The sequence below is a fragment of the Eriocheir sinensis genome, chromosome 2 (genome assembly GCF_024679095.1).
Source record: "Eriocheir sinensis breed Jianghai 21 chromosome 2, ASM2467909v1, whole genome shotgun sequence".
Lineage (NCBI taxonomy): Eukaryota > Metazoa > Arthropoda > Malacostraca > Decapoda > Varunidae > Eriocheir > Eriocheir sinensis.
In genome coordinates this window covers 22,781,917-22,808,705 of record NC_066510.1, presented here as the reverse complement: position 1 = coordinate 22,808,705, position 26,789 = coordinate 22,781,917, and the positions used below count along the sequence as shown (strand labels likewise).

The window sequence follows — 26,789 nt, the reverse complement described above, 5'->3', positions numbered from 1 at the left end:
GTGTCTGGGATCCTTTGCTCGTGGCCGTGGCGTGAGTGAGGCGGCAACACTGGCGGCTTCGTGCAAGGGGGCGGACGTGTGTACTGAGTGTTTTTGTATGACTCTCAAGTGTTGGGAACTACTACATGATCAATACCCCGCCGCACTTTCCACCCTCACCATGCATTCCTCCCCACCCTTTCCCCATCCAGCCAGTACGCTAATCCGCCTGTCATCGCCCTCCTGCATGTGCATTCCCTCGCTAACATCCGTGTCCGTAATGCCCCCCCTCCCCCCATGCAGTAGATGCCGCCACACCGTGCCACAGTAGTGAACCCGTCGTGCTCCCGGGGCCAGGGTATAAGTGGGTTGATGGAGGACCTCTCGCCGTCGCTATGGTAACACTACAAACAAAGCTGCGTCAGCTGGCAAGTTCGCCCTCTCAGTGAAGGGACCACTCAGTGAGCATGGCTCCGCCGCCACCACCCGCTGTGGCGTCCTGTGTGCCCCGTCAGCCGCGTGAGGGCCGGGGTGGGTGAGGCCGCGGGCCGCGGCGGGGCAGTTCTTGTAAAGCCTTCCTGAAGACGGGGTGTCAGGAGGTCTTTGAGAGCATATCACTGAGATACTTTTCCTTTATTTGGTTACCGTGAAAAGTGCCGTGAATTTGTCGCTGTCTGCCACGTGTCGCTCCAGAAATGTGTCAAGTCGCTTGATTCATGATGAAACTTATGGGATGGCGTGCAGAAAGGGAAAGATAACAATTTACTGTAATTTCAAGAGATAAATTATGTGTGTGACCAATAATATAACTGACAATCATCAACAACGTTTCCAAAGAGGTCCAGGAGGATGTAGTGGTATGCAATGAAGCTCATGTTTATCGTTGTGAGTCACATGACGTCATGAGCGAGTGGTGACCCAGCCTGGCGACGCGGTGTGACTGTGACCCTCAGTGGCCGTCTAGCAGTGTGCCCTGAGGGTTTGCACGGCACCATGCATCGCCGTGTGAAGCAAGTCGCGGCCGAGGAGCGCCACACCAACACTCCATCTGACCTTGTGAGTGAAGCTGTTCGGGGAGGCGGCGGGGTAGCAGGAGTAGATTTTTTTCAAACTTTACTTGCCCAATTTTTAGCATTTCCGTCATGGCCTATTTGGAAACCTCTTTATAGTAGTGAGAGCTGTGTGCGTCACGCCGTCTGGTACTCAGTTGTTCACTTGTTAGAAGGTGGCAACCTGTGTAGTCTGTCGCGACTCAATACTCTGGCCCGTACTTAAAGTTCCGTGGACCAGAGGGCAATGCTCCTAGTGACGGGACAGCCCTCTTGGTTACGGGGAAGGGAAGGCCAGCGATCATACATACTGACGGGGTGGTGACAAAGGTATTTCAGACCGAAGTGTTTCTGTGGATTCATAACATAGTGTTATCATATCATAGTTGTATATAGTCAAGAGTCACCCGTTGTTACCATAAAGTTATTAACGGCAGCATATAAAAGTATAATTATTTTTGAATGGTTTGAGCAATGGAAAAATGTCACTGCGTTTTGTTCTTTTTTTCTGCTGTGCAAGAATCACAAAACTTTGTATCATGCGAAAAATCTTGGAGGACAAATTCGAGGGAATTTTTGTTAATCCGTTGTGGAAAAATGTATATTCCAACTCACCGGACGCCCGAATATTTTATTGTCATATTGGTCCAACCGTGACTGTATCGTCCACGCGTGCTGTGTTTTATAGTCCGGCGAGGCGACACGCGGGGACCAACGACAAAAATTCGTGTAATTGGTGCTCCACACACACACACACACACACACACATACACACACATATATATACACACACACACACACACACACACACACCTTTGACCTACTCTCATAAAATAAAATATTTTTCCAATCCAAAATAAGAATTCTTGTTGATGATCGATGTAATATAAATCCATTAGACTTTGTGACGTGTGCGTGTTTCTGTTTGTGTGTGTGTGAGAGAGAGAGAGAGAGAGAGAGAGAGAGAGAGAGAGAGAGAGAGAGATCGAGAGAGAAAATATATTTCATAATCTTTTTCAGTTTTTTTTCAAGACGAAGAATAAGCACAATAAAATGAAGGCAGATCAAACAAACGAAGAGCATGAAACATTTAATCCACAAGGGCGCTTTCATTATTTCACAATTCTAAAATGTTTTGCCTTTGGTTCTGCCCGTCAGCCACACACGTCACAATATCCCTTCACTGGCCCACACGAATATCCTCTTTGTTTCCTTGCTTTCCTCATCCCCTCGCCCTTGCACTTCTCTCCAACTTTCAGTGTTGCATGCCACGGTGACAGAAAACACGTGTATGTGGCCAGTCACCTGCGCCTCTCCGACGTCAAGCCAATGCGTCGTCATGAATATTTGACGAGCATGTCGATCTTGCACTGGCCAGGCCTGTATGGGAGGGAGGGGGAGGAGCAGTAAACAGAAGAGAGCGAGAGAGGAACATTGACGCACAGACTTCTAGTGTTTGTTTGTGTTTGTGCTTGTGTGTGCGTGCCTGCAAACGCGTGCCCGCTATGAACATGTATTCGTAACCGCGTGTAAATGACAATGTTATCAGAGATCGTCCCAAAATATAGCTGCGTGCCGAGTATGTTTGCGTCTTGAGGTTTTATTGGAGAACAATGGGAGTTTCAGAGGGGGAGAGTGTTTCTTTGTTTAGGTGTGTGTGTGTGTGTGTGTGTGTGTGTGTGTGTGTGTGTGTGTGTGTTTATGTGGAGGGAGAGAGAGAGAGAGAGAGAGAGAGAGAGAGAGAGAGAGAGAGAGAGAGAGAGAGAGAGAGAGAGAGAGAGAGAGTAAAATAAATGTAGTGTGTGGGAGACAGGTGGGAAGGGTGGCAGGTGGGGGCTTATTATGTTCATGCGGGTGTTGCAGTAATACGGTGACCCACTCTGTGTGTACGTGTTATTAATGCGATGATCGGGACACCTGGTGGTAGGGAGGAACAGGAAGATAGGGAGGAATCCGTGGGAAGGGGGGGAAGAGGGAGGAAGGGAAGAAGGGTCACTAACCTGAGTAAGTATAAATAAAAAGAAGTGGAACTGTATTGGCAAGGAGTTTTTGTAGGTTGTCTCTCTTGGGATTATCTACACGCAATATATTTTTACGCCAGAAGCAGACATGATACTATTTTAATATATGTAGTACTTTTGTCTCGAAGCTTTATGGCAGTTGTTATCTCTCGCTACTTGCTCAGTACTTTCATAATGATATCCTGCTTACTTACTTGCGGTCATACTATTTTTTTTTTTCCGTGCGTTTCTAGTCTGAAGTAGTCTTACAGATATATCTTTCCTCTTGAAGCTTACTCTGTGGTGAATGTGTTAACTTCTTCCTTAATTCGATACTTTTTTTTTTTTTTACAGCTACCTTCTTTTTCTCCCCTGCTGAATAAATCGCTTCTAGTAGACTGAAAATATAACGTAAAATACATCATTACGCAAAATGTTCAAGGACGTTCGTGTTCGCATGTAACGTCTTGATTTTCACGGCTATTGAAACAGGTTTTTTTATTTTTTTATTAGGAGGACCAGGCAGTTTTCACTATTTTTTTAGCTTGCGATTGCATTTGCACGGTGCATTTCTTTTTCTTTTTCTGTCCATTGCAACTTTTTTGTTTTCATACCGTGAGTTATTCCTGCAGCCTGTGGCGGGAATTTCGTTCCTAAAGGTCACAGGTGCATACAGATGGGCTGAAACAGAATGAATTGTAAGAGCCAAAAATAAATATATAAGTAAATTAAAATATACATCAAAAATGAAAATGGATGTATTAATATACACACACAGGGCAGGGATATTCATCGATGTGTATGGGTGAATAGATATATGGATAGATAGTTAGATAAATAGATAGATTGGGAAATAGATAGATAAATAGATACAGATACATTGATAGATGGATATATAAACACAATTAAGTCGAGAGATAAATAAAGAGATAATTACCAACTGACTTATATATATATATTTTTTTTATCAATTTTTCTGGAGCGGAAGGTATTGTGACGGGCCCTGCTGCTCGATGTAGAGGAGGTCACCGGGTCCAAGCGGAGGCAATGCTCAAGGATTTGTTTATTTCTCCTTATTTTTACGTCAGCCTTGGCCGACTATAACTAACCAACCTTCCATCCCTAGTCACTGCAACTAATGCTCACAAGCGATTCACTACATTCACTAAAGCAAAATAGTTTCCCGCCCGAAGATCAACACCAAATGCATCTTCGTTACTATTCCTAGACTCCGACCTAGAGACTCAGAAGCAGGAAGAAATTAGTTTTGTAAAAGCGACTGCCTGAGATATTCCTGCTGTCGCTATAACTCTCGTGACTATTCCTTGAGACTCAGAAGCAGGAAGAAGTGAATGAAGTAAAAGCGACTGCCTGAAATATTCCTGATGTCGCTATAATTCTCGTGACTATTCCCAGAGATTCAGAAGCAGGAAGAAGGGAATGAAGAAAAAGCGACTGCCTGAAATATTCCTTCTGTTGCTATAATTCTCGTGACTGATCATAGAGATTCAGAAGCAGGAAGAAGTGAATCATGTAAAAGCGACTGCCTGAAATATTCCTGCTGTCGCTATAATTCTCGTGACTGTTCCCAGAGATTCAGAAGCAGGTAGAAGTGAATTATGTAAAAGCGACTGCTTGAGATATTCCTGCTGTCGCTATAATTCTTGTTGCATCTAGCCGTTACTTAGCACATAAGACACATAAGGTGCTATATTTACAGCCTGGGATGACACGTTACTAAAAGGAAATCCATGTCGAAGCATAGAAAAACTCTACTTTAGAAAAAAAAAAAAAACATAAATCACGCTCATTTATAAGAGAAGCGATTGTTTGAACCCGCTACAACCTATGAATGCATCCCAAACTCCAATCGAGGGAATAACATGTATAGGCCAGCTCGACCCCTAAGTTGGGTTACACTAAACACGAAGAAATAAACGGGTCTCTCTGACGGCTTGTGGAGGTAAATCATCAGTGGAATAGCATGCAGGAGTGACTCGCAAGACTGCTAGCTTATGATTTATGGCAGAAATTATAGCAGAAGCAGTTTGTGTGGCAGAAACCCGCGGACACTCGGTGGGCGTCCCGGGTCGGAATGATAACAGAGCGTCGGGAGATTAAAAGATATAGCAACAGTATTATTGTCTTTGCTCGAAGGCTGTGTGTGTGGGGGTGAGAGAGAGAGAGAGAGAGAGAGAGAGAGAGAGAGAGAGAGTCTTATATCACAGACAGATGTAGCAACTATGAAAGACGGGGAGACAACGGAAACGGAAAAGGTCGAAAGGATAAGCAAGAGAGAAGAAGAGGAAGATGAAATGAAGGAAGTGTGGAAGAAGGAAAACAGTTGTTGGAGTTTGAAGACAGAAAAGAATGAAAGCAAGGAAGAAAGAGTAAAGGAGGAGGAAAGATAAATATGGAGTAGAGAGCAGCGAGATGATGTAGTGTTGTCACGGAATCCAGACACGAGGCTCGATTACTGAACTTTTCAAGGGAATGTCCTTTCATTAGAGACTCCAAGTGGAAAATGAGAGAAGAGGACGAAGTGGTGCTTCCACTCGAACTTTGTTCTTGGAAAGAGTAATGAAGGCAAGCGACACACCTTGTTTAGCCTTATTTACACAAAGAAGTTGCTTTCTCATGCTGTTGTTAGGCTTGCTTCTAAACATGGAACGACAAAAAAAGAATGTGAAGGGGAAAGGGCTGAGTACCAGTGACTTAGCATGGGAATAAATAGTTGAAAAGAAAGTAATCGCAAAGAAAATTCATAATGTTGAGAAAAAATCATTAGTTGCCAACAATAACAAAAAAGAAACACACTCCCTTCAAGCAAGAAAAGATTTAAGAAACAAGGAGTAAAATAAACTTGAACAGAGTAAAGAAACACTAAAGAAACACTCAAAAATAATAGACGATACATACCGATCCAGTTGTGTTATGACTTAATTTGACAGAATCAGGTTCTATGAATGACCGATGATGTCAGCCGAAATTCTCCCCCAGACTTTGCTCAGAATTTTCCGATAGTAACATATACTTCGAAAACTGCAATTATTGTCGAAATATGGCAAGAACATGAGGGTAAATAAGGTCAACTTTTAACGTAATCGACCAAGGTAGTGGAGTAAAACGTCGGTCAAGGCTTTCCGCCCCTTCTGTAATTCGCGCCGAATTGGATACTTGCATAGCTAAAATTGCTTGTTACTGCGATGTTTTGAAGAGCTTGAATCCTTTTAAAAGTCAATGCGGGGGGCGTACTACAGTTACCTATTATTAAGTGTTTTAGACAATTTGCGGTCAAAGAACAGGAAGGAAGAAGTCCAGTATCTTGGCTTGGTTTTCTAAATATTATGAAATGCGCAAAGTCTCTGGCCATTTTAATTTAAAGTTGATTAGTCGATTATACGCTTGGCTTCAACAGTAACATGACTTAACGAGGTCCAAATGCTGCAGGAGTCCTTTCATGTCTGTTACATAATTCTTTAGATAATATTTACTCCCAGTGTAATTTTTGTTTCCGCACCAAACTTTTATGTGTTATTACGACGATGAACGGCAAGCGCTTCCTCTTCGTTCAATATCTGTTGATTTTTTTTCTTCCGCAAAGTCGCTCGCTGTGAGTTCTTTTCTCATAGTATATGTAGCTGAGACCTCCGGGAAGACACTACTTTCCGGGTGCCACATCCTTACCATCAACTTCCTTGAACATTTTTTACTCTGCCGTTGTGTCAAGTACAGGAAGGAGAGTTTTTTGTTTTTACTTCTAAATACATCTTTCCCATTTCGCCGCTCGCGACTCTTGAATACGGATTGCAGCAAGATTCCATACCTATGCATTGTGTGCTATTTTTACTTTGTCTTGTTCAAGTAGTTTTGGACCTGTTCCTTTGTTTTATCTCTTACTTTTCCATTGTATTTTCATTAATTTTATGTATCATTGTCATATCAGTTTTCAGGTGTTTTCTTTTTATTACAAGCTACGTTTCTTTTATTATATTTGATATACTAAGGACAGACTGAATTTATTTTTTATTTTTTGAGGAAAACATGCTTCTCTGAGTAATCAATAATTATTATGATTTTATTTAATATGAAATATACTTCAACAAAAAATAAATATATCCCTTCCCTGATTATATCATTTTTTTTCCAAAAGCTTGTACCCCTTCCTGTCTCACTTCTACTTTGCGTCTCTCTCTCTCTCTCTCTCTCTCTCTCTCTCTCTCTCTCTCTCTCTCTCTCTCTCTCTCTCTCTCTCTGTGTGTGTGTGTATATATATATATATATATATATATATATATATATATATATATATATATATATATATATATATATATATATATATATATATATATATGTGTGTGTGTGTGTGTGATAGCATGTGGGTCGTCTTGGGCCACTCAGCGGTGACTGAAAATCCTGCGTGTAGCGTTGGTCAGGACTCGAACCTGACTACTCCTGGACGCCGAGCCCGCACGCTAACCACTTAGCCACCGCCTCCCATTGCGTGTGTGTGTGTGTGTGTGTGTGTGTGTGTGACACAGCCGCTTTGTTTCGGTTGCACCATGCTCTTTAAGGTATGACAGGATAGGAACCCGGGTGTCCAAAATCGTTGCGTCAGCGCGCTGACTGCTCGGCTACAGCTATATATATATATATATATATATATATATATATATATATATATATATATATATATATATATATATATATATATATATATATATATATATATATATATATATATATATATATATATATATATATATATATATATATATATATATATATATATATATATATATATTTGCCGATGCCCACTCAGGGATCAAAGAATCACAAGAAAACTCTGCCGCTCTCGCATATTAATGCAGCGTTAGAATTTTCTCGTGGCGTAATCATGCATGCTAAGCGATGATGGCAATGTACGTACATGCAATATGATCATCGGATGTGTTGAATTTAATGAGCCCAGACTTTGCTTGGCAAATACATGTTAAGCAGAGGAAGTGAAACAGGAAGGGATACAAGATTTAGGAATAATAATCATGTATCAAGGAAGGATGTATTTATTTTTGTACTGGCGAATTTTATATTAATAAGATTAGATATTTGAATACTTAAATTATTTTCTTTCCTTTCAAATCACATCTTGTCTCAGTCTGTCCTTGATATACCAAATTTAATGAAAGAAATATAGCTTGAAATGTAAAAAAAATAAATAAATAAATAAAGTGGTGAGCCATTTATTGTCATCGTCATCTTCAGTTAGTTTTCCCTCGTTTAAGAAGTTTAGCAAGCCTGTATAGGGAATAATAAAGTGGAGGAAATGATGAACAAGGAATGAAGTACTTCATGAATAGAGAAAAAAATGGAAAGTATTATCCCTGAAATTTTGAAAGCAGGACACAAAAGGTAACAAGGTAGCACCTCTCCTGGCATAGCATCCCGCCAAACCGGAAAATGGAATTTATACTAAGATCAAATTAGAGGAAGCAGGTTAAGAGTGGCAGGAAGTTCGTAGATACTTCTACCACTACTAATGGGAATGCTTTAGTGCTGCTGCCAGTACTGCTGCTGCCCCCGCTAATACTAATGCTACGAACTAAGTAGCTTCCACTTCTCCCACCCCTGCCATTACTGTTGTGGCCACTGCTGATGCTGCTATTACTCTTACCGCCATTCCTTTTACTAACTTTTTGATCACACTAATGGAGAACAATTTGGAGATGTACAAAACAACTATCTAGCATCAGTGAACTTTAAAATTTGAAATCCTTTGGAGTGATACGAAACACTGTCGTCTGGCCAAGTATAAAAATAGCTGGAAAATCAAAATACCGCTTCTTTTTTTTTCTTTTTTGCGACTAACAGAAATAAATATGAAACCGGTCTTATAAAGTTTAATGTCTTTTTAATATATTTGGCCTTGACCTTGCTCTGTCGCCCCTTGCCTTCCACCCTCTTCCTTTTACTTTCCTTCCTCCTTCCCCTCGTATATAATCTTTTCGCTTGTTACAAGAGTTGTGCTGCGAGCTCCCCCTGTCTTGATGATACACCGGCTCCAAAAAAAATGCGAAAATTGTATTAATGACAAGCTGACGTCTTCCTGTCGAGCGCTGTGGTCACCCCCACGGAGAGAGAGAGAGAGAGAGAGAGAGAGAGAGAGAGAGAGAGAGAGAGAGAGAGAGAGAGAGAGAGAGAGAGAGAGAGAGAGAGAGAGAGAGAGAGAGAGAGAGAGAGAGAGAGAGAGAGAGAGAGAGAGAGAGAGAGAGAGAGAGAGAGAGAGAGAGAGAGAGAGAGAGAGAGAGAGAGAGAGAGAGAGAGAGAGAGAGAGAGAGAGAGAGAGAATTACCTTGTCAGATAATGGTACGAAGTTGAATAATCTAACCCCGTGTAAGCTGTATATAATATTCTAAATTTCTTACTTCTATATATTTTTCTGGTACGGTAATATAGTAAAAGCGGTAATTTCATCCATGTCTGCTGTATTATTTTGCCAATTTTGTCTGTTTATTACGTGTATCCACATCCTATTTTCTTTTAGTCAAGTTGATGCCGTTCACATTATTTTCCCACATCAGGATTTAGAGCAGAACAAAGCATCGACTTGGCCACCTTTTCCATTCCCCTTCCTCCCTTCATTACCACGTCCATCCTCTCCTTCCCTTTTCTCTTCTGGCTTCCCCTCCTCCTCCTCTTCCTCCTCCTCATCAGGGAAGGAACTGACGACAACAAAGGGACTGAGGGAGTTGCTAATCGATTCTATTTTTTGCCTTATGGGAAGCAATTATCGCATATTTATGAGACATTTTCTTTATTTTGCCTCCCTTCCCTACATCGCACTCTTCCTCCCCTCTACCTCACCTCAGACACGCCACTCACCTTCGTCACGCCCCTCATCTTCCCTCCTTCCACTCTCACCACGCCCCTCACCTTCCCTCCTTCCACTCTCACCACGCCCCTCACCTTCCCTCCTTCCACTCTCACCACGCCCTTCACCTTCCCTCCTTCCACTCTCACCACGCCCCTCACCTTCCCTCCTTCCACTCTCACCACGCCCTTCACCTTCCCTCCTTCCACTCTCACCACGCCCCTCACCGTCCCTCCTCCCACACCCACCACGCCCTCACCTTCCCTCCTCCCACCTCACCACGCCCCTCACCTTCCCTCCTCGCACTCTCACCACGCCCCTCACCTTCCCTCCTTCCACTCTCACCACGCCCCTCACCTTCCCTCCTTCCACTCTCACCACGCCCCTCACCTTCCCTCCTCCCACTCTCACCACGCCCCTCACCTTCCCTCCTTCCACTCTTACCACGCCCCTCCCCTTCCCTCCTCCCACTCCCACCACGCCCGTCACCTTCCCTCCTTCCACTCTCACCACGCCCTTCACCTTCCCTCCTTCCACTCTCACCACGCCCTCACCTTCCCTCCTTCCACTCTCACCACGCCCTCACCTTCCCTCCTCCACTCTCACCACGCCCTCACCTTCCCTCCTCCACTCTCACCACGCCCATCACCTTCCCTCCTACCACTCTCACCACGCCCCTCACCTTACCTCAATCCACTCTCACCACGCCCTACACCTTCCCTCCTTCCACCTCACCACGCCCTCACCTTCCCTCCTTCCACTCTCACCACGCCCTCACCTTCCCTCCTCCACTCTCACCACGCCCTCACCTTCCCTCCTCCCACTCTCACCACGCCCCTCACCTCCTCCCACCTCACCACGCCCATCACCTACCCTCCTACCACACTCACCACGCCCATCACCATCCCTCCACCCACTCTCACCACGCCCTCACCTTCCCTCCTCCCACTCTCACCACGCCCTCACCTTCCCTCCTTCCACTCTCACCACGCCCCTCACCTTCCTCCTCCCACTCTCACCACGCCCCTCACCTTCCCTCCTTCCACCTCACCACGCCCCTCACCTTCCCTCCTACCACTCTCACCACGCCCCTCACCTTCCCTCCTCCCACTCTCACCACGCCCCTCACCTACCCACCTCCCCCTATCACCACGCCCCTCACCTTCCCTCCTCCCACTCTCACCACGCCCTTCACCTTCCCTCCTCCCACTCTCACCACGCCCCTCACCTTCCCTCCTCCCACTATCACCACGCCCCTCACCTTCCCTCCTCCCACCTCACCACGCCCTTCACCTTCCCTCCTGCCACTCTCACCACGCCCCTCAACTTCCCTCCTCCCAATATCACCTCGCCCCTCACCTTCCCTCCTCCCACTATCACCACGCCCTTCACCTTCCCTCCTTCCACTCTCACCACGCCCTCACCTTCCCTCCTTCCACCTCACCACGCCCCTCACCTTTCCTCCTCCCACTATCACCACGCCCCTCACCTTCCCTCCTTCCACTCTCACCACGCCCCTCACCTTCCCTCCTCCCACTCTCACCACGCCCCTCACCTTCCCTCCTTCCACCTCACCACGCCCCTCACCTTCCCTCCTTCCACTCTCACCACGCCCCTCACCTTCCCTCCTCCCACTCACCACGCCCTCACCTTCCCTCCTTCCACTCTCACCACGCCCTCACCTTCCTCCTTCCACTCTCACCACGCCCTCACCTTCCCTCCTCCACTCTCACCACGCCCTCACCTTCCCTCCTTCCACTCTCACCACGCCCTCACCTTCCCTCCTTCCACTCTCACCACGCCCTCACCTTCCCTCCTACCACTCTCACCACGCCCCTCACCTTCCCTCCTCCCACTCTCACCACCCCCCTCACCTGCCGTCCTCCCACTCTCACCACGCCCTCACCTTCCCTCCTCCCACTCTCACCACGCCCTCACCTTCCCTCCTCCCACTCACCACGCCCTCACCTTCCCTCCTCCCACCTCACCACGCCTTCACCTTCCCTCCTCCCACTCTCACCACGCCCTTCACCTTCCCTCCTCCCACTCTCACCACGCCCCTCACCTTCCCTTCTTCCACTCTCACCACGCCCCTCACCTTCCCTCCTCCCACAAGCACCACGCCCCTCACCTTCCCTCCTCCCTCACCACGCCCCTCACCTTCCCTCCTCCCACTCTCACCACGCCCCTCACCTTCCCTCCTTCCACTCTCACCACGCCCCTCACCTTCCCTCCTTCCACTCTCACCACGCCCCTCACCTTCCCTCCTCCCACTCTCACCACGCCCCTCACCTTCCCTCCTCCCACTCTCACCACGCCCCTCACCTTCCCTCCTCCCACTCTCACCACGCCCCTCACCTTCCCTCCTCCACTCTCACCACCCCCTCACCTTACATCCTCCCACTCTCACCACGCCCTCACCTTCCCTCCTCCCACTCTCACCACGCCCATCACCTTCCCTCCTCCCACTCTCACCACGCCCCTCACCTTCCCTCCTCCCACTCTCACCACGCCCCTCACCTTCCCTCCTCCCACTCTCACCACGCCCCTCACCTTCCCTCCTCCCACTCTCACCACGCCCCTCACCTTCCTCATAATGTTTCTGCAACTCCCTCATGACACTGACTTATGAGTTGGCATTAGTTACGTAATTATACCTCTTTCCGTATGAGAATGAGACAATCACGTTAATATTACTGGTGGTATGGCAGGTAGATATAATAGGTACTGGTGGATGTTAAAGATTCTACCAAGATAAGTGTACATTTTCATTAATTTGCATTTTGATTGCTTCCTGATAAGATGCAGGTCATTCTTCACGCATGTGAAAAAAAGATGAATTGATGGCCTAAATAGATAAATGGATATTGATACATTGTTAAACCGGCAGTGTCGAAGACAGATAGTTTGGTAAATAGACAAGCATATGGATAGATAATTATAGATTGCTAAATAAGTAGACATAAATAAATAGCTTTGAATATATAGATACAGATATGTTTATGTAATTATGGTGTGTGTGTGTGTGTGTGTGTGTGTGTGTGTGTGTGTGTGTGTGTGTGTGTGTGTGTGTGTGTGTGCGTGTGTCTGTCTGTCTGTGTGCCCCTAACTAGACAAGCCATAGTGTTGCACTAATATCTCTATTTTTTCTTATAAAAACTATATTACTGTTCCTTGGACGTTGTCTTAAAGAGAGAGAGAGAGAGAGAGAGAGAGAGAGAGAGAGAATCAGTATTTTTGTATGTTACGTAAGACTCTCTCTCTCTCTCTCTCCACTACCTTCCTTTCTTCCACCCATCCCTTCCTACCTCCCATCCACCCTCATCCACCATCCACCCATCCCTTCATTTTCTCTTTTCAGGGGCCTCTAGGACATAATCTATACATTATATACAAAATGGGGCTGTAAATTCGTCTAGGCGGTGTGATTACGAAGAATTGCGAGGCAGCTCCAGAACTTGCTGCGTAAAAATTAATCTGAAACACATTGTTGCTTTTATACGAGTGAAAATTAGGCAAAGCTCGTCCTATTATTTATTACGACTGATATTACTGCGCACGGCCGAGGCTCTATACGATGATTTATACGCACGAGGCGCTTTCAGGGGCCGCTTTGTTAGGGATTAGTGTTTTTCCGGTTCATCTTATTGTTTTCTTGCGTTTTCCCGCCGCTTCAGAGAGAGAGAGAGAGAGAGAGAGAGAGAGAGAGAGAGAGAGAGAGAGAGAGAGAGAAACATACAGCCAGATAGATACACAAGCAGAGAAGCAAAAACAGACGAACAGACAAAGATAGACAAACATGGAGAAAATTTGACATATAGACGTATAGAAAGGCACATATAAATGGACTAACATATTAACACATACGGATAGATAAATAGATAGATAGGTAGATAGACATTGATAGATTTATAAATATTGATAGAAGGACAGACAAACAGACAGAAATAGAAAGTTATCGTATTTACCGCAGCAGCTTAATCCGAACATCGACTTGTGTATACCATTCCGCATGACAAACAGTTCAATATCTTCCGGGAGGCGTTTCTTTGGCTCGTAAACACTTCCTCCTCCCCGCCTAAGGTTCTCCTGCGCGGGGCGATTGGAGGGCTCTTCGTGTCACAAACTGGCCCTTGTTGAATATTTTATTTTCATATATGGTTTATTGGTTTGGCACACGCTCTGCCTCACATTCCTTCTCTTCGCTGTATGATACTCCCTTGCGCCTCTACTCCCACATGTTGCTGTAATCACATGGTAAAGATGATATCGCCAACACCACCACAATCAATACTGAAATCTATCCTCAACATTCCACCACCACCAGTATAAGACTCGCAAGCCACCATTACTAATACCGCAACCGCTTTGCCACTACCCCCACCACTTCCATCACGGCCGTCAGTTCACTATGAACCCATCAATACCTCGTCCCACGTGAGAGAGAGAGAGAGAGAGAGAGAGAGAGAGAGAGAGAGAGAGAGAGAGAGAGAGAGTCATTGGTGTCATTATCAGTAACACTCTTTAAATGAGTGATCAATGTTCTGCGGCGAGTAAAAAAGTCAATATGATGTTAGGATTAATCTCAAGAAACTTTGATTATAAATCACCCGAACTTATGAAGAGATTATATTTAGCATTTGTAAGACCACACCTAGAATACGCCGTTCAGTTTTGGTCACCGAACTATATCAAAGATCAAGTTTTGCTAGAAAAGATACAGCGACGAGCAACCAAACAAATTCCAGCGCTCCGAAACTTGTCATATGACGAACGTTTAAAGCGTTTAGATATGTTTTCCTTAGAAAAGCGAAGGGTAAGAGGGGACTTTATTGAAATGTTCAAAATCCTTATTACATTCGAAAACATTAAGCCAGATAGTCTATTTCAGAGAGACACCAACACAATAACACGCAGCAACGGTATGATGTTAAAGGGAAACCGACGTAACGCACTGGCGCGCATAAGTTTTTTCAGTAATAGAGTCGTCGATCACTGGAATAGACTCCCACCGTCAGTAGTTAGCGCACAGAGTATTAATAGCTTCAAGTTTTCATTGGATAAGTACTTCAGGGATATAAGATTATACAGACCATTTTTCGTATGTTTCAGGCAGACTGCAGCACAACTTCAACCTGAAGCCATATTGTTTTCCCCCACAGCTTAGATTACAAGTAGCGTAAGTTATCAACAGAGTAAAGAAAAAAAACTTAATGTTCGCAACATACATCTGCTGAGTGAGGTGTGGAAACAGTAAGGTTAACATGATACTGGAGCGTACACCCGTACCGAAGTAAACGAGGATCGAGCCTCTACCTGTAACCCCTGAAACTACATCTCACTACATCGTGAGGAGTCCAGTTAAATACTAGCTTTTATAATGTTTTGAGAATCAACGACATACACTGTTTACTGACCCTTTTTCGTATGTGTCAGGCAGATTGCAGCACGACTACAACCTAATGGCATGTTATTTTCCCCCATAGCCTAGGTCCCCAGTAGCGTAAGTTAAGGGTAGTAATTTCCTCTTATTTCTCTCTTTACTGTAAAAATGTCCATGTCCCTTTCTTCCTTAAAGGCACATGGTGTTCTCTTCTAACTGTTTCATGCCGGCATGTTGCCGGAGGGAGAGGTGGGTGGGGAGGAGCCTTCATCTGTTCTGTCCTGTACTACCACACGTAGATTACTAGTAGTAGCGGTAGTAAACAGACACCCTCGCCATAGACCGACAGGTCTTCTGGTGTCTGTTCTTCCTATGTATTCCTATGTATTGCTGTACCCTTGTCCTCCACCTTCAGCCCAACCAACTACTTCGTGATCATCTTAATATTCACAACACGCAGTTTGGCTTCTACGCAATTCCTGCTGCACTTATGCCACAGCTAACGTGGATAAAAACACACCACTCGTCCAGTCTTATGACAGCCGGGCAGAACTATAATTCCTCGACATATTTAGGTCACAGGCCCAGCTTCCTAGAATATCCTACCCGTCGGAGTTAAAAATACTTAGGTTGTGTGCGTCTCGGAGTGTTGGCAAACAGATTACAAGCTTATCCCACTCCGTCTTGTGCTGGGCCGAGAGCTGGTGTTGCATGATCCCCGGCACTTAATTTTAACTCCGCTTCCTGCGCCCAGAAACTCACTTGCCTTCCCACGTTAAACCTCTTTCCACAGGGCACATCTTATTTGTATTTTCCCTCGGCTACCTCATGATATTGGGCCTTTTACATCTTTCTTTATATCATTGACCGTTCATTTCCTTCACATTCTCTTCACCTACGTGGATTTGCACTAAACTATTTCAATACCTAGTAATATATTATCAGCTTGGGCCTCACTAGGTCAGTGGTACGATTCCCATTCCAGACCTTTATCTGCTAATGTTCCCCCTCCTCTCCCCCCTTGCACTCCTTGTCCCTTTCCTTCACGTGATACTAGATTTAGATCTATTCCCCCCTTCCTTCTCATAGGTCTTCCTCACGCCCCGCCATCTCTCCCTTCCCTCCCTCCACTCGCACACCCTCCCTCCCCGTAGCGTGTTAGGACAAATGAGCAACGTGACGCCGGACGCGATCAATATGAAAGAATTACAAGGCGGTCGAGGGATCTTATCATAGCACTCAAGAGATGATGAGTCTTTATCCTGTTCAGACGGATTTTCTTATATTGCTCTTGCCCTCTCCTTCCAGCTATCCTGTTATAGGGCCCCCCCCCCTCTCCTCCTTTTTTCTAATTGATCTCGTGTCAACAATGATATGATCAGTCTCTTCAGTACAGATTGGTCTTATCAAGTCACCATTGATAGGTTGGTCTCCTTTTAAGTCAGGTCTTATCATGTCTCCCGTGTTTTTACTTTTTTTCATCAGTTCAGATCTAAGCATGTCACCCTTACTATAATAAAACTCTCTCGTACAGTTGGATCTTATCATGTTAACTTTGCCATGAAGAGTCTCCCTTCAGCTCGGGTTACCCCCTCCCTCTCCTTCCAGTTATCGGAGCTCCACGTCTACATCCTGCCGCAAAGCAAATGGATCCCCTTCAGGAGGCTGGCCAGAAACACGGTGGTCGAGGAAACCGTGTCGGCGGGCTTCATCAGGGTCCCCCACGACATGACCCTGACTGACCTGAGGCAAGAACTCCGCGGTCAGCTGATAGACGATGACCTGCCCGAGCACTTCGTTTACATCAAGTGTGTCGGCAGGAACTTTACACAGGTAAGACGTTAGATATCTGAGTGAGAGGGCTGAGAATTTATTTTAAAGTTTAATTTGTGGCATGAGCACTTCTTTACGTCTGTTTACTGCTATCACTTAGTTGTAGTAATGTTAGCTGCAGCAGTAATATTAGCAGCAGCAGCAACATTATTATTATTATTATTATTATTATTATTATTATTATTATTATTATTTGTAGTAGTAGTAGTAGTAGTAGTGGTAGTAGTAATAGTAGTAGTAATAGTAATAGTAGTAGTAATAGTAATAGTAGTAGTAATAGTAGTAGTAGTAGTAGTAGCAGTAATAGCAGCAGTAGTAGTAGTAGTAGTAGTAGTAGTAGTAGTAACATCATTTTCGTTAACATCATTACGATTCATTATCATTAGTATCTTTATCAGCGTCATCACTATCGTCATCATAAATCTCCCTCTATTACTCTGGTTTATGTAATAATAATGTCGAAGATACCCCCTACAAGCAGAGCAAGACACAAACGATAGAAAACGGTAAAGAAAAGGGAGACTGACAAAACATTGAAAGTTGTTGTAGAAAACCGCTCACAAGAGGGAAACTTTGGAAAACTACAGCCAATATAGATGTCACTATAGTTTTTTTCTTTGTTTTCCCATTTATATGAAGTGTCAAAACACATGAAAAATCAAGCTATCCAATTTTATGTAATTCACATTATAAAGTAACAATATGGAATATTTTTGAGTTTACTACTATTCAAAATCTTAGTTTTTTTTTTTTCTACTTTTAAACCTGATTTACATTTGATAATCTGTAAGTGATGGAAGCCGTTGAAATCCTTATTTATCTTGGCTTATGCAAAATACTGGAACTTAATTAATAATCAGCAATTTTTGCTTATTTTTCAATTAAATAATCCTATGAGTGTGTTTTACAGTGTACCTGTTCAATGCAGATTGAGTTTCGTGTTCCATGCCTTTCAGTGTCTCACCTCACTTGCCTCTGTCCCTACACTTACTTCCTCCCTACCCTCCTGTAACTTCCCGTCTCGCTTTCCCTCTCCTCTCTACCTTATTTTCCCTTTCCGTCCTTCCCTGCTTGTCATCAATGGTCACTATCCGCCTTCCCCTCCCACCCCGTCCTCCCCCGACTGTCACCACCGCCTCGCCGCCCCACAGGTCAAGCCCCGCCAGGAGTATGTGGTCAAAGTCAAGAACTTTCTTCCGCCTCAAGCCGATGAGCCTGAGATCCACATCCTGGAGATCAGTGAAGAGCTGCTGAGGTACGCGCCGAGCCTCTCCAACCTGATAGCCTCCGACAATGAGATGTCAGACTCGCACGGCGCCAACTCAAGGCTCTCCTCAAGACTCCAACACTTCGAGCTGTTCCAGAGACACGGGAACAACCTGAAGCCCGAAGATGCCGAGAGGAGTCAGGGCGGGGAGAGTGATGGAGGTAGGTTCGCTTAGTGAGTGGGTTTTGTGTTTGACTTGGATTGTTTGTTGTCCTCGTGGTTGTGAAAGCGTGCATGCGAACTGAGGCACAGAAGGAGCGATAAAGGAATGAAGAACTGTAGTTTGGTTGAAAGCTGACAGCGCCATTACTACATACCCCAATAAATCAATCAGTCAATAATTGAAAGGTGACATAAAATAAAATAATCGGGAAAGTTGCAGCAATGGTAAAATTATACCAAACATATACAAAAGACAAAGTAAACGTAGAGCTAAAAAACAGGGACACAAAATAATCACTAATTATTGATATAAAAATACTAATACAAACACTAATATCTAATCATTGAGCTAAATACAACGTGCGCCATGATTGTCTGCATGGCGGGATTAATTAAACTGTTTCAAGTGGCGGTCGCGGGGCGGCGTAAGGCCAGATCGCAGGTTGGGGAGAGGGTGGAGTTTTATTTTACCTGAAGGAGTAATTATCTTGAAGGCTCTTGCTCCTACCTGTAATTAAGTTATTACTACCAGGAGGTAAGCTGTTAGGCTTGAGCAAGTTCATGTTTGTGTGTGTGTGTGTGTGTGTGTGTGTGTGTGTGTGTGTGCAAAAGTTCATGTTGTCCTAGTGTTTTTCATTCATTTTCCTCAAATTGGCCAAACATTTACTCAATATTACACTTTACTCTCTACAAAACTAAATTACTCCCCATTAGTGCATTTTAACAATACCAGCAAAGGCTTTTTTTTCCGTAGTGCTTGCATGTCGAAGTATTCAAAGTATGTAGCAGTATTCGTACACATCTAAATACATTTTTTCCATCTGCATTTTTTTTTACAGGTGGAAAAAAAAATTCACGCCAAAATGTAAACCCTTGGCAAAGAGGCTTTTCTGCTGTAAGTCATTAATCGAATACCTTTCCCTTCACAGGCTACGATGGGGGACAAGGGGGTAGAGGGTGGGGACAAAGCCATGGGGGGAGGAGGTGGTTGGTGCCGGAGGACAGGTGGGGGGACGCTAGGATGGAGGAGGAGCCACCGTGGAGTGGTAACGGCGAGGTGCTGCTGCGAGTGGACAGGAGAGGAGACGGACAGAGCGACGGGGGGACAACAGACAAGGACGGGACTGCTGACGGGGAGTTAGAGACGGAGAGTGACCGAGGGGAGGTAATCGTGATAGACGGGACGGAGGTGCTTATAATAGACAGGGGAACCGGCGAGGGACGGAAGGAAAGGATGCACATGGCTAAGTTGGCAGAGGAGAGAAGAGCAAGCGGTGAGAGGAGCTTGTTGATTCGTGAACATGGCATGGATATGACAAGTGACGACCTGGAGGAAGCAGAGGCGTTGAGCAACCGAAGGAAAACTGGCCACAAAAGAAAGGGGAGGACTCTGGTAAACGACAGAGATATCCCGAGTAGTGACAGTCTCAGTGACGGGAACACCGAGGCAAACAGGCAGGTCAGGAGCAAAGGGAGGAGTAGGGTGAAGGAAGATGAAGGAAAAAGCAAAACGAAGGAAGAACAAAGCAGTATGTCAAGGGAAGATACAGGAAGGTCAAAAACGAAGGATGAGGAAAGAAAAAATATAGTAAAGAAGAAAGAAGGAGTGGTTAGAAAGGATAAACCAGGAACGGAAGTAAAAGATGCACAAAGGAAAGGAGACAGCCGTGTAAATAAAGCCAGAGAGACTGATAAAGGCGAGAGAGAAGGAACGAGCACAGGAGCTTCAGGTTCAGAAGAGAGAACAACTTTATCGAGAGAAAGTGGAGGAAAGAGACCTGAAGGACGACAGAGAGGTAAACTGGCCAGGAAGGAAGCACTGCAAGGTCACGACGAGGCAGATGTAGGAGAAAAAGACAAAGAAGGAGAGCAAGTACGAGGTGATAACGTTAACAACAAAAATGAGACCACTACTAATGAAGCTTTACATTCCAGTGGTGCACCTGATAAAAGTCACAACGAACAGGATAAATCCCACGCCAACGAAGATCACGGAAGGGAAGGCGGAGAGGACGAGAGAGACAGTGGTACAAGAAACGGGAAGCCACACGCCGCTAGAGATGGAGAAACTGGCGAGGCAGGAAACGGAACACATGTCAGACAGTCTCGAGGCGGTTCAAACAGACGCAGGGAAGGTTATAGAAGTGGAGATGATGCTAATGGAGATAGTTCTAAATATCCTGATGGAGAAAGGGGCGGACGAGATCTTATCAGACAAGATAGCGCCTTGACGGACCAAGAAGGGACACTGACGGATGGAAGTGACTCAAGAGAAGGAAGAGATTTGCAATACACTGCAGACGATGAGAGAACCGACAGGAATACTGGAACTGGAGGAAGAAGCCGAGGAGAAGAAAAGGGAAGAGGTAAAAGTAGAGGCGGAAAGCAAGCACGAAGGCAAGGAAGAGACGTTAGAAAAAGAAGTAAAGAAGGAGAGGAGGATATCGCGGAAGGAGACGAGGCAAACGAGAAAGAAAGTCTCCAGAAAAATACAGGAGAGGAAGGAGTGGCAGGAGAAGGAATAGATGGAGACAGAAAAGCAGAAAATGAAGGGAACGATGGAGACACAGGAAGAAATGCAGGAGGAGAGCTTGAAGATAACGAAGAAGAAATGGAAGGAGGAGAAGCAGGGACAGGAAGAAAAAAAGAAATCGTGGGAGGACAAGGAGAAGGAGGAGGTCGAGGAAGAGGAAAAGGACTTCGAGGACGAGGAAGAGGGCAAGGGGGAGGACGAAGAGGAGGAGGAGGAACAATAAAAAATGAAGGAAGAAGAGGAGAAGGAGGAGGAGAAGGAGCTGCAGGAGAAACTGAAGGCAAGGAAGAAAGTGAAGAAAAAGCAGGATCAGCCGGAAGAGATGTGGATTGGGGAGAAGAAAATGAAGGAGAGGAAGGAGGACAAGAAGGACAAGACCAAGGAGAAGGAATAGATGGAAACTTGGGAGAAGAAAATGAAGAAGGTGGAGGAGGAGGAGGAGGAGGAGGAGGTGGAGATGAAAGACAAAAAGGAAGAGGAGGAAGAGGAAGAGGCAGAGGACTTGGCCGAGGACGAGGACGAAGAGGAAGAGGAAGCAATAGAAATGGAGGAGAAAGAGGAGAAGAAGAAGCTGGAGAAGAAAATGAATACGGTGAAGAAGGTGAAGGAGCAGCAGGATCAGACGGAGGAGGAAAAGCAGGGGATGAAGAAGGTGAGTGGGGAGGAGAAGATGAAGGAGAGGAAGGAGGGACAGAAGAAGGACGAGGAGGAGAAATAGGTGGCGAATGGGGAGAAGAAAATGAAGAAGGGGGAGTAGAAGGAGGAAGAAGTGGAAGGCAAGAAGGAGGAGGTAGGGGAAGAGGAAGAGGAAGAGGAGGAAGAGGACAACGACGAGGAGACGGAAAAGGGCAAGGGAATGGAGAAGAAAGAAATATAAATGAAGGAGAAGACGAAGAAGAAGATGCAAGAGGAAACGAAGACTGGGAAGAAGGTGAAGGGAGAGGAAAACCACGTGAGGAAGATGAGGATTGGGGAGGAGAAAATGAAGGAGAGGAAGGAGGAACAGGAGGAGAAGGACAAGGAAAAGCAAAGGATGGCAGCTGGGGAGAAGAAAATGAAGGAGGAGGAGGAAGTGGAAGACGAAGAGGAAGAGGAGTAAAGGAAAGAGGACGAGGGGGAAGAGGACGAGGCCGAGGACAAGTACAAGGACGAGGAAGAAGAGGGAAAGAAGATGCTGCAGGAGACATTGAATTCCAGGATGAAGAAGGAGATGAAGTAGAATTGTCAGGAGGAGGAAAAGTCGGTGAAGAAGATGAATATTGGGGAGGAGAAAATGAAGGAGAGGAAGAAGGGACAGGAGGAGAAGGAAGAGGAGAAATAGATGGAGACTGGGGAGAAGTAAATGAAGAAGGTGGAGGAGGTGATGGTGGAGGAGAAGAAGGAGGAAGTGGAAGAGGAAGAGAAGGTGGGAGAGGAAGAGGAGTAAGAAGCAGAGGAGGAAGAGGAACAGAAAGAAGAGGACGAGGACGAGGAGAAGGAAACAGAAATGGAGGAGGAAGAGGAGAAGGAGAAGAAACTGCAGAAGAAACTGAATACTGGGAAGGAGAAGGCGAAGGAATATTAGGGTCAGAAGGAAGAGCTCATGAGGATTGGGAAGGAGAGGAAGGAGGAAAAGGACGAGGAGGAGGAGGAGTGGATGGCAACTGGAAAGAAAACGAAGGAGGTGGAGGAAGAGGAAGAGATGAAAGGACCAGAGAAGGGAGAGGAAGAGGACGAGGCCGAGGACGGGGGAAAGGACGAGGACGAAGAGGAGGAAGAATAAATGGAAATGGAGAAGGAGAAGGAGGAGGAGGAGGAGAAGGAGGAGGAGGAGAGGAGGAAGAAGCTGCAGGAGAAGATGAGGATTGGGAAGGAGAATATGAAGGAGAGGAAGAAGGAGAGGGACGAGGAGGAGTAGATGGAGCTTGGGAAGAAGAAAACGAAGGAGGAGGAGGAACAGGAGAAAGAAAAAGAGAGGGAAGAGGAAGAGGAGGAAGAGGACGAGGCAGAGGTCGGAGACAAGGACGAGGACGAAGAGAAGAAAGAATAAATGGAAATGGAGGAGGAGGAGGAGGAGAAGAAACAGCTGAAGGAGAAGATGAGGACTGGGAAGGAGATTATGAAGGAGAGGAAGGAGGCGAAGGACAACGAGGAGTGGATGACAAATGGGGAGAAGGAAACGAAGAGGGTGGAGGAGGAGGAACAGGAGAAAGAAGAAGAGGAGGACGAGGACGAGGACGAGGACGAGGACGAAGAGGAGGAAGAATAAATGGAAACGGAGGAGGAGGAAGAGGAGGAGGAGAGAAAGAAGAAGCTGCAGGAGAAGATGAGGATTGGGAAGGAGATTATGAAGGAGAGGAAGGAGGAGAAGGACAAGGAGGAGTAGGTGGAGATTTGGAAGAAGAAAACGAAGGAGGAGGAGGAACAGGAGAAAGAAAAAGAGAGGGAAGAGGAAGAGGAGGAAGAGGACGAGGCCGAGGTCGGAGACAAGGACGAGGACGAAGAGGAGGAAGAATAAATGGAAATGGAGGAGGAGGAGAAGGAGGAGGAGGAGGAGAAGAAGCAGCTGCAGGAGAAGTTGAGGACTGGGAAGGAGAATATGAAGGAGAGGAAGGAGGAGAAGGACAAGGAGGAGGAGTGGATGGCAACTGGGGAGAAGAAAACGAAGAAGGTGGAGGAGGAGGAACAGGAGAAGGAAGAAGAGGAGGACGAGGACGAGGACGAGGACGAAGAGGAGAAAGAATAAATGGAAATGAAGGAGGAACAGGCGGAGGAGGAGGAGAAGAGGAAGAAGAAGCTGCAAAAGAAGATGAGGATTGGGAAGGAGAATATGAAGAAGAGGAAGAGGGAGAGGGACGAGGAGAAGTAGACGGAGAAGAGAATAAAGAAGGGGAAGGAGGAGGAAGAGATAAGGGGAGCAGAGAAGGAAGAGGAAGAGGACGAGGCCGAGGACGGGGACGAGGACGAAGAGGAGGAGGAATGCATAGAAATGGGGCAGGAGGAGGAGGAGGAGAAGGGGAAGATGAAGCTGCAGGCGAAACTGAATACTGGGAAGAAGAAGGTGAAGGAGAATATGGAGGAGAAGAGTATGGAGTGATAGGAGGAATAGATGGAGACTGGAGAGAAGGGAACGAAGGAGGTGGAGGAGCAGGAAAAGGTGAAGGAAGCAGAGAAGGAAGAGGACGAGGACGAGGACGAGGACGAGGACGAAGAGGAGGAAGAATACACATAAATAGAGGAGGAGGAGGAGGAGGAGGAGGAGGAGGAGGAGAAGCTGCAGAAGAAGTTGAGGATTGGGAAGGAGAATATGAAGGAGAGGAAGTAGAAGATGGACAAGGAGTGGGTAGAGGTTTGGGAGAAGAATACGAAGGAGGTGGAATAAGAGGAAGAGATGAAGGAAGCAGAGAAGGAAAAGGAAGAAGAGGAAGAGGACGAGGACGAGGACGAAGAGGAGGAAGAATAAATAGAGATGGAGGAGGAGAAGAAGCTGCAGGAGATAAGGATTGGGAAGGAGAGGAAGGAGGAGTAGATGGAGACTGGGGAGAAGAAAACGAAGGAGGAGGAGGAGGAGGAGCAGGAAGAATTGAAGGAAGAGAAAGAGGAGGAAGAGGACGAGGGCGAAGAGGAGGAAGAATAAATAGAAATGCAGGAGGAGAAGAAACTGCAGGAGATGAGGATTGGGAAGGAGAGGAAGGAGAAGTAGGAAGAGGAGGAGATAGGCATGGCGACTGGTTAGAAGAAAACGAAGGAGGGGAAGGAGCAGGAGGGGATGAAGGAAGCAGAGAAGGAAGAGGAAGAGGACGAGGCCGAAGACGGGGACAAGGACGAGGACGAAGAGGAGGAAGAATAGATGGAAATGGAGGAGGAAGAGGACGAAGAGGAGAAAAGGCTGCAGGAGAAACTGAAGGAATAGCAGGGTCAGAAGGACGAGGAAAAGCAGGAAGAGAATATGAGGACTGGGGAGGAGAAAATGAAGGAGAGGAAGGAGTGACAGGAGAAGAAAATGGATATTGGGGACAAAGAAATGAAGGAGGGGGAGAAGATGGAGGAGCAGGAAGGGGAGAAGGATGGAGGAGAGGAAATAGAGGAAGAGGAAGGGGAGGAAGAAGAGGCGGAGGAGGAGGAGGAGGAGGAAGCCCTCGTGGCAGTCTTGAAAATGTTATGGGAAGACGAGGAAAGAGAAGCACTGAAGCAGCTCATGAAGGGAACATTAAAGCTGGCCTCGAGGGTTACACTGAAGCGGAAGGAGCAGAAAGAGGAGGAAGAAGAAGAAGAGGAAAAGGTCCTAAAGAAGTTGGAAAAGGATATGAGAAAAGAAATGGAGATGTATCAGGCGACGAAGGAGGAGGAGGAGGAGAGAGAAAATTCAGGGGAGGAGGGAAAATCTATCGATCAGGATACACTGAAAGCCAAGGAAGAACTGGTGAGTTAACTGAAGAAAGTCAAGGAGAGGAAGAATTCGATGCAAGAAGACAAGAGGGAAGTGATCAAGGAGTAAGAACAAACGGAGGTGATGGAAATGGTGGAAAAAGAGGCGGAAAATATGGATATGAAGAATATGAACGAAAACTCAAGAGGAGAGAGCCCATGAAACCGAAAATGGTCAGAGGAGCTGGAGGAATAGGAGGAAACGGACGGAGGAGAGAGGGAGGACAAGAGGAGGATGCACTTGGAGGGGAAAACATGAAGAAAAAATATCGGAAATCAAACGTTCCAATAAAGAGAAGAATATCAGATGAACAAGGAGGACAAATTGATAAAGGAAACAGTGGAGATGAAAAATACATCATAAAAAGAAGACATAGTGAAAAATGGATAAATGAAGAAATAAGAAACGGAAGTCGAATACCCGTAAGAAGTAAAAGCGGAAGTTGGGAGCCAGTGAATCCTTCGACGAGCAGCAGCGGGACAGGAGGATGGGAAGGTGAGAGGTACGTGGTGAGTGACGGCGAGAGGAGGCGATCTAACGGAGACGCCTACAGAAGATACAGTAACGGACAGACTGCAGGAAGGTCGGGAAGAGACAGAAGCAAAGGTAGAGCGAACAATAAGAACTTGGTAAATGGTGACCTCCGATTGATGAGGCGAGGCAGCTACGACCCAACGAGCGAAAGAAACAAATACAGGAAGCAAAAATTAATGAGGAGTCGAAGTATGGGCAGGAACTCTAAGAGGAGATATGAAGACAGCACTGAACGTTGGTCAAGGGACGGTATCAACAATAAAAACAACAAAAATAACTATAAAAGGTTAGGGAACTCTGGGAGACTGAGAGGGGGACGAAGCGAAGACGATGCCAGGCGATTTAGCGACAGACGAAGAAGTTACTTGGAGTTTAGCCGAGGGAGGCGAGGGAGGGATCTGCTGGTGAGTGGGCGGGGCGACACGAGTCTGGGAACAGGACCATACGATGCGGGGGAGACTGACTACGACGCGGTCCTCCTGCTCAGTTATCAACAAGCGCTCAAGAGGTGAGGTCCTGCACCACAGCAGCTTCGACAATGGTTGTAGTGGTGGTGGTAGTGGTGATGGTGGGGGTTGTGAGGTGTGAGTGATATGGGGCCACAAAGAACAGTAATCAAAATTGTAGATGGCTTGGCAACTCATTCGGTTCAGTGTTCGTGTAGATTTTGCCTTCATTAAAATGATTTTCTCTTGCTTCAAATCACGCTGTGTGTGTGTATGTGTGTGTGTGTGTGTGTGTGTGTGTGTGTGCAGATTTGCACACAAGTA

At 46.0% G+C, this 26,789-nt stretch overlaps 1 protein-coding gene across 2 annotated transcripts in view; it reads left to right on the top strand.

The window, feature by feature from the left end:
• Positions 1-435: 435 nt before the first annotated feature.
• The window catches only part of LOC127001464 (spermatogenesis-associated protein 1-like), a 45,416-nt gene continuing 19,062 nt past the window's right edge, over positions 436-26,789 (top strand). Inside the window, exons 1-3 of one of the 2 annotated variants that reach the window (XM_050865999.1) lie at positions 436-1,035; positions 16,891-17,115; positions 18,267-18,543. In XM_050865999.1, coding sequence (XP_050721956.1) covers positions 973-1,035; positions 16,891-17,115; positions 18,267-18,543 — 565 coding nt within the window. In that variant the 5' untranslated portion in view covers positions 436-972. Of the gene's footprint in view, positions 1,036-16,890; positions 17,116-18,266; positions 18,544-25,063; positions 26,528-26,789 lie in introns of those variants that run through there. The other variant, XM_050865992.1, reaches the window with a different exon arrangement.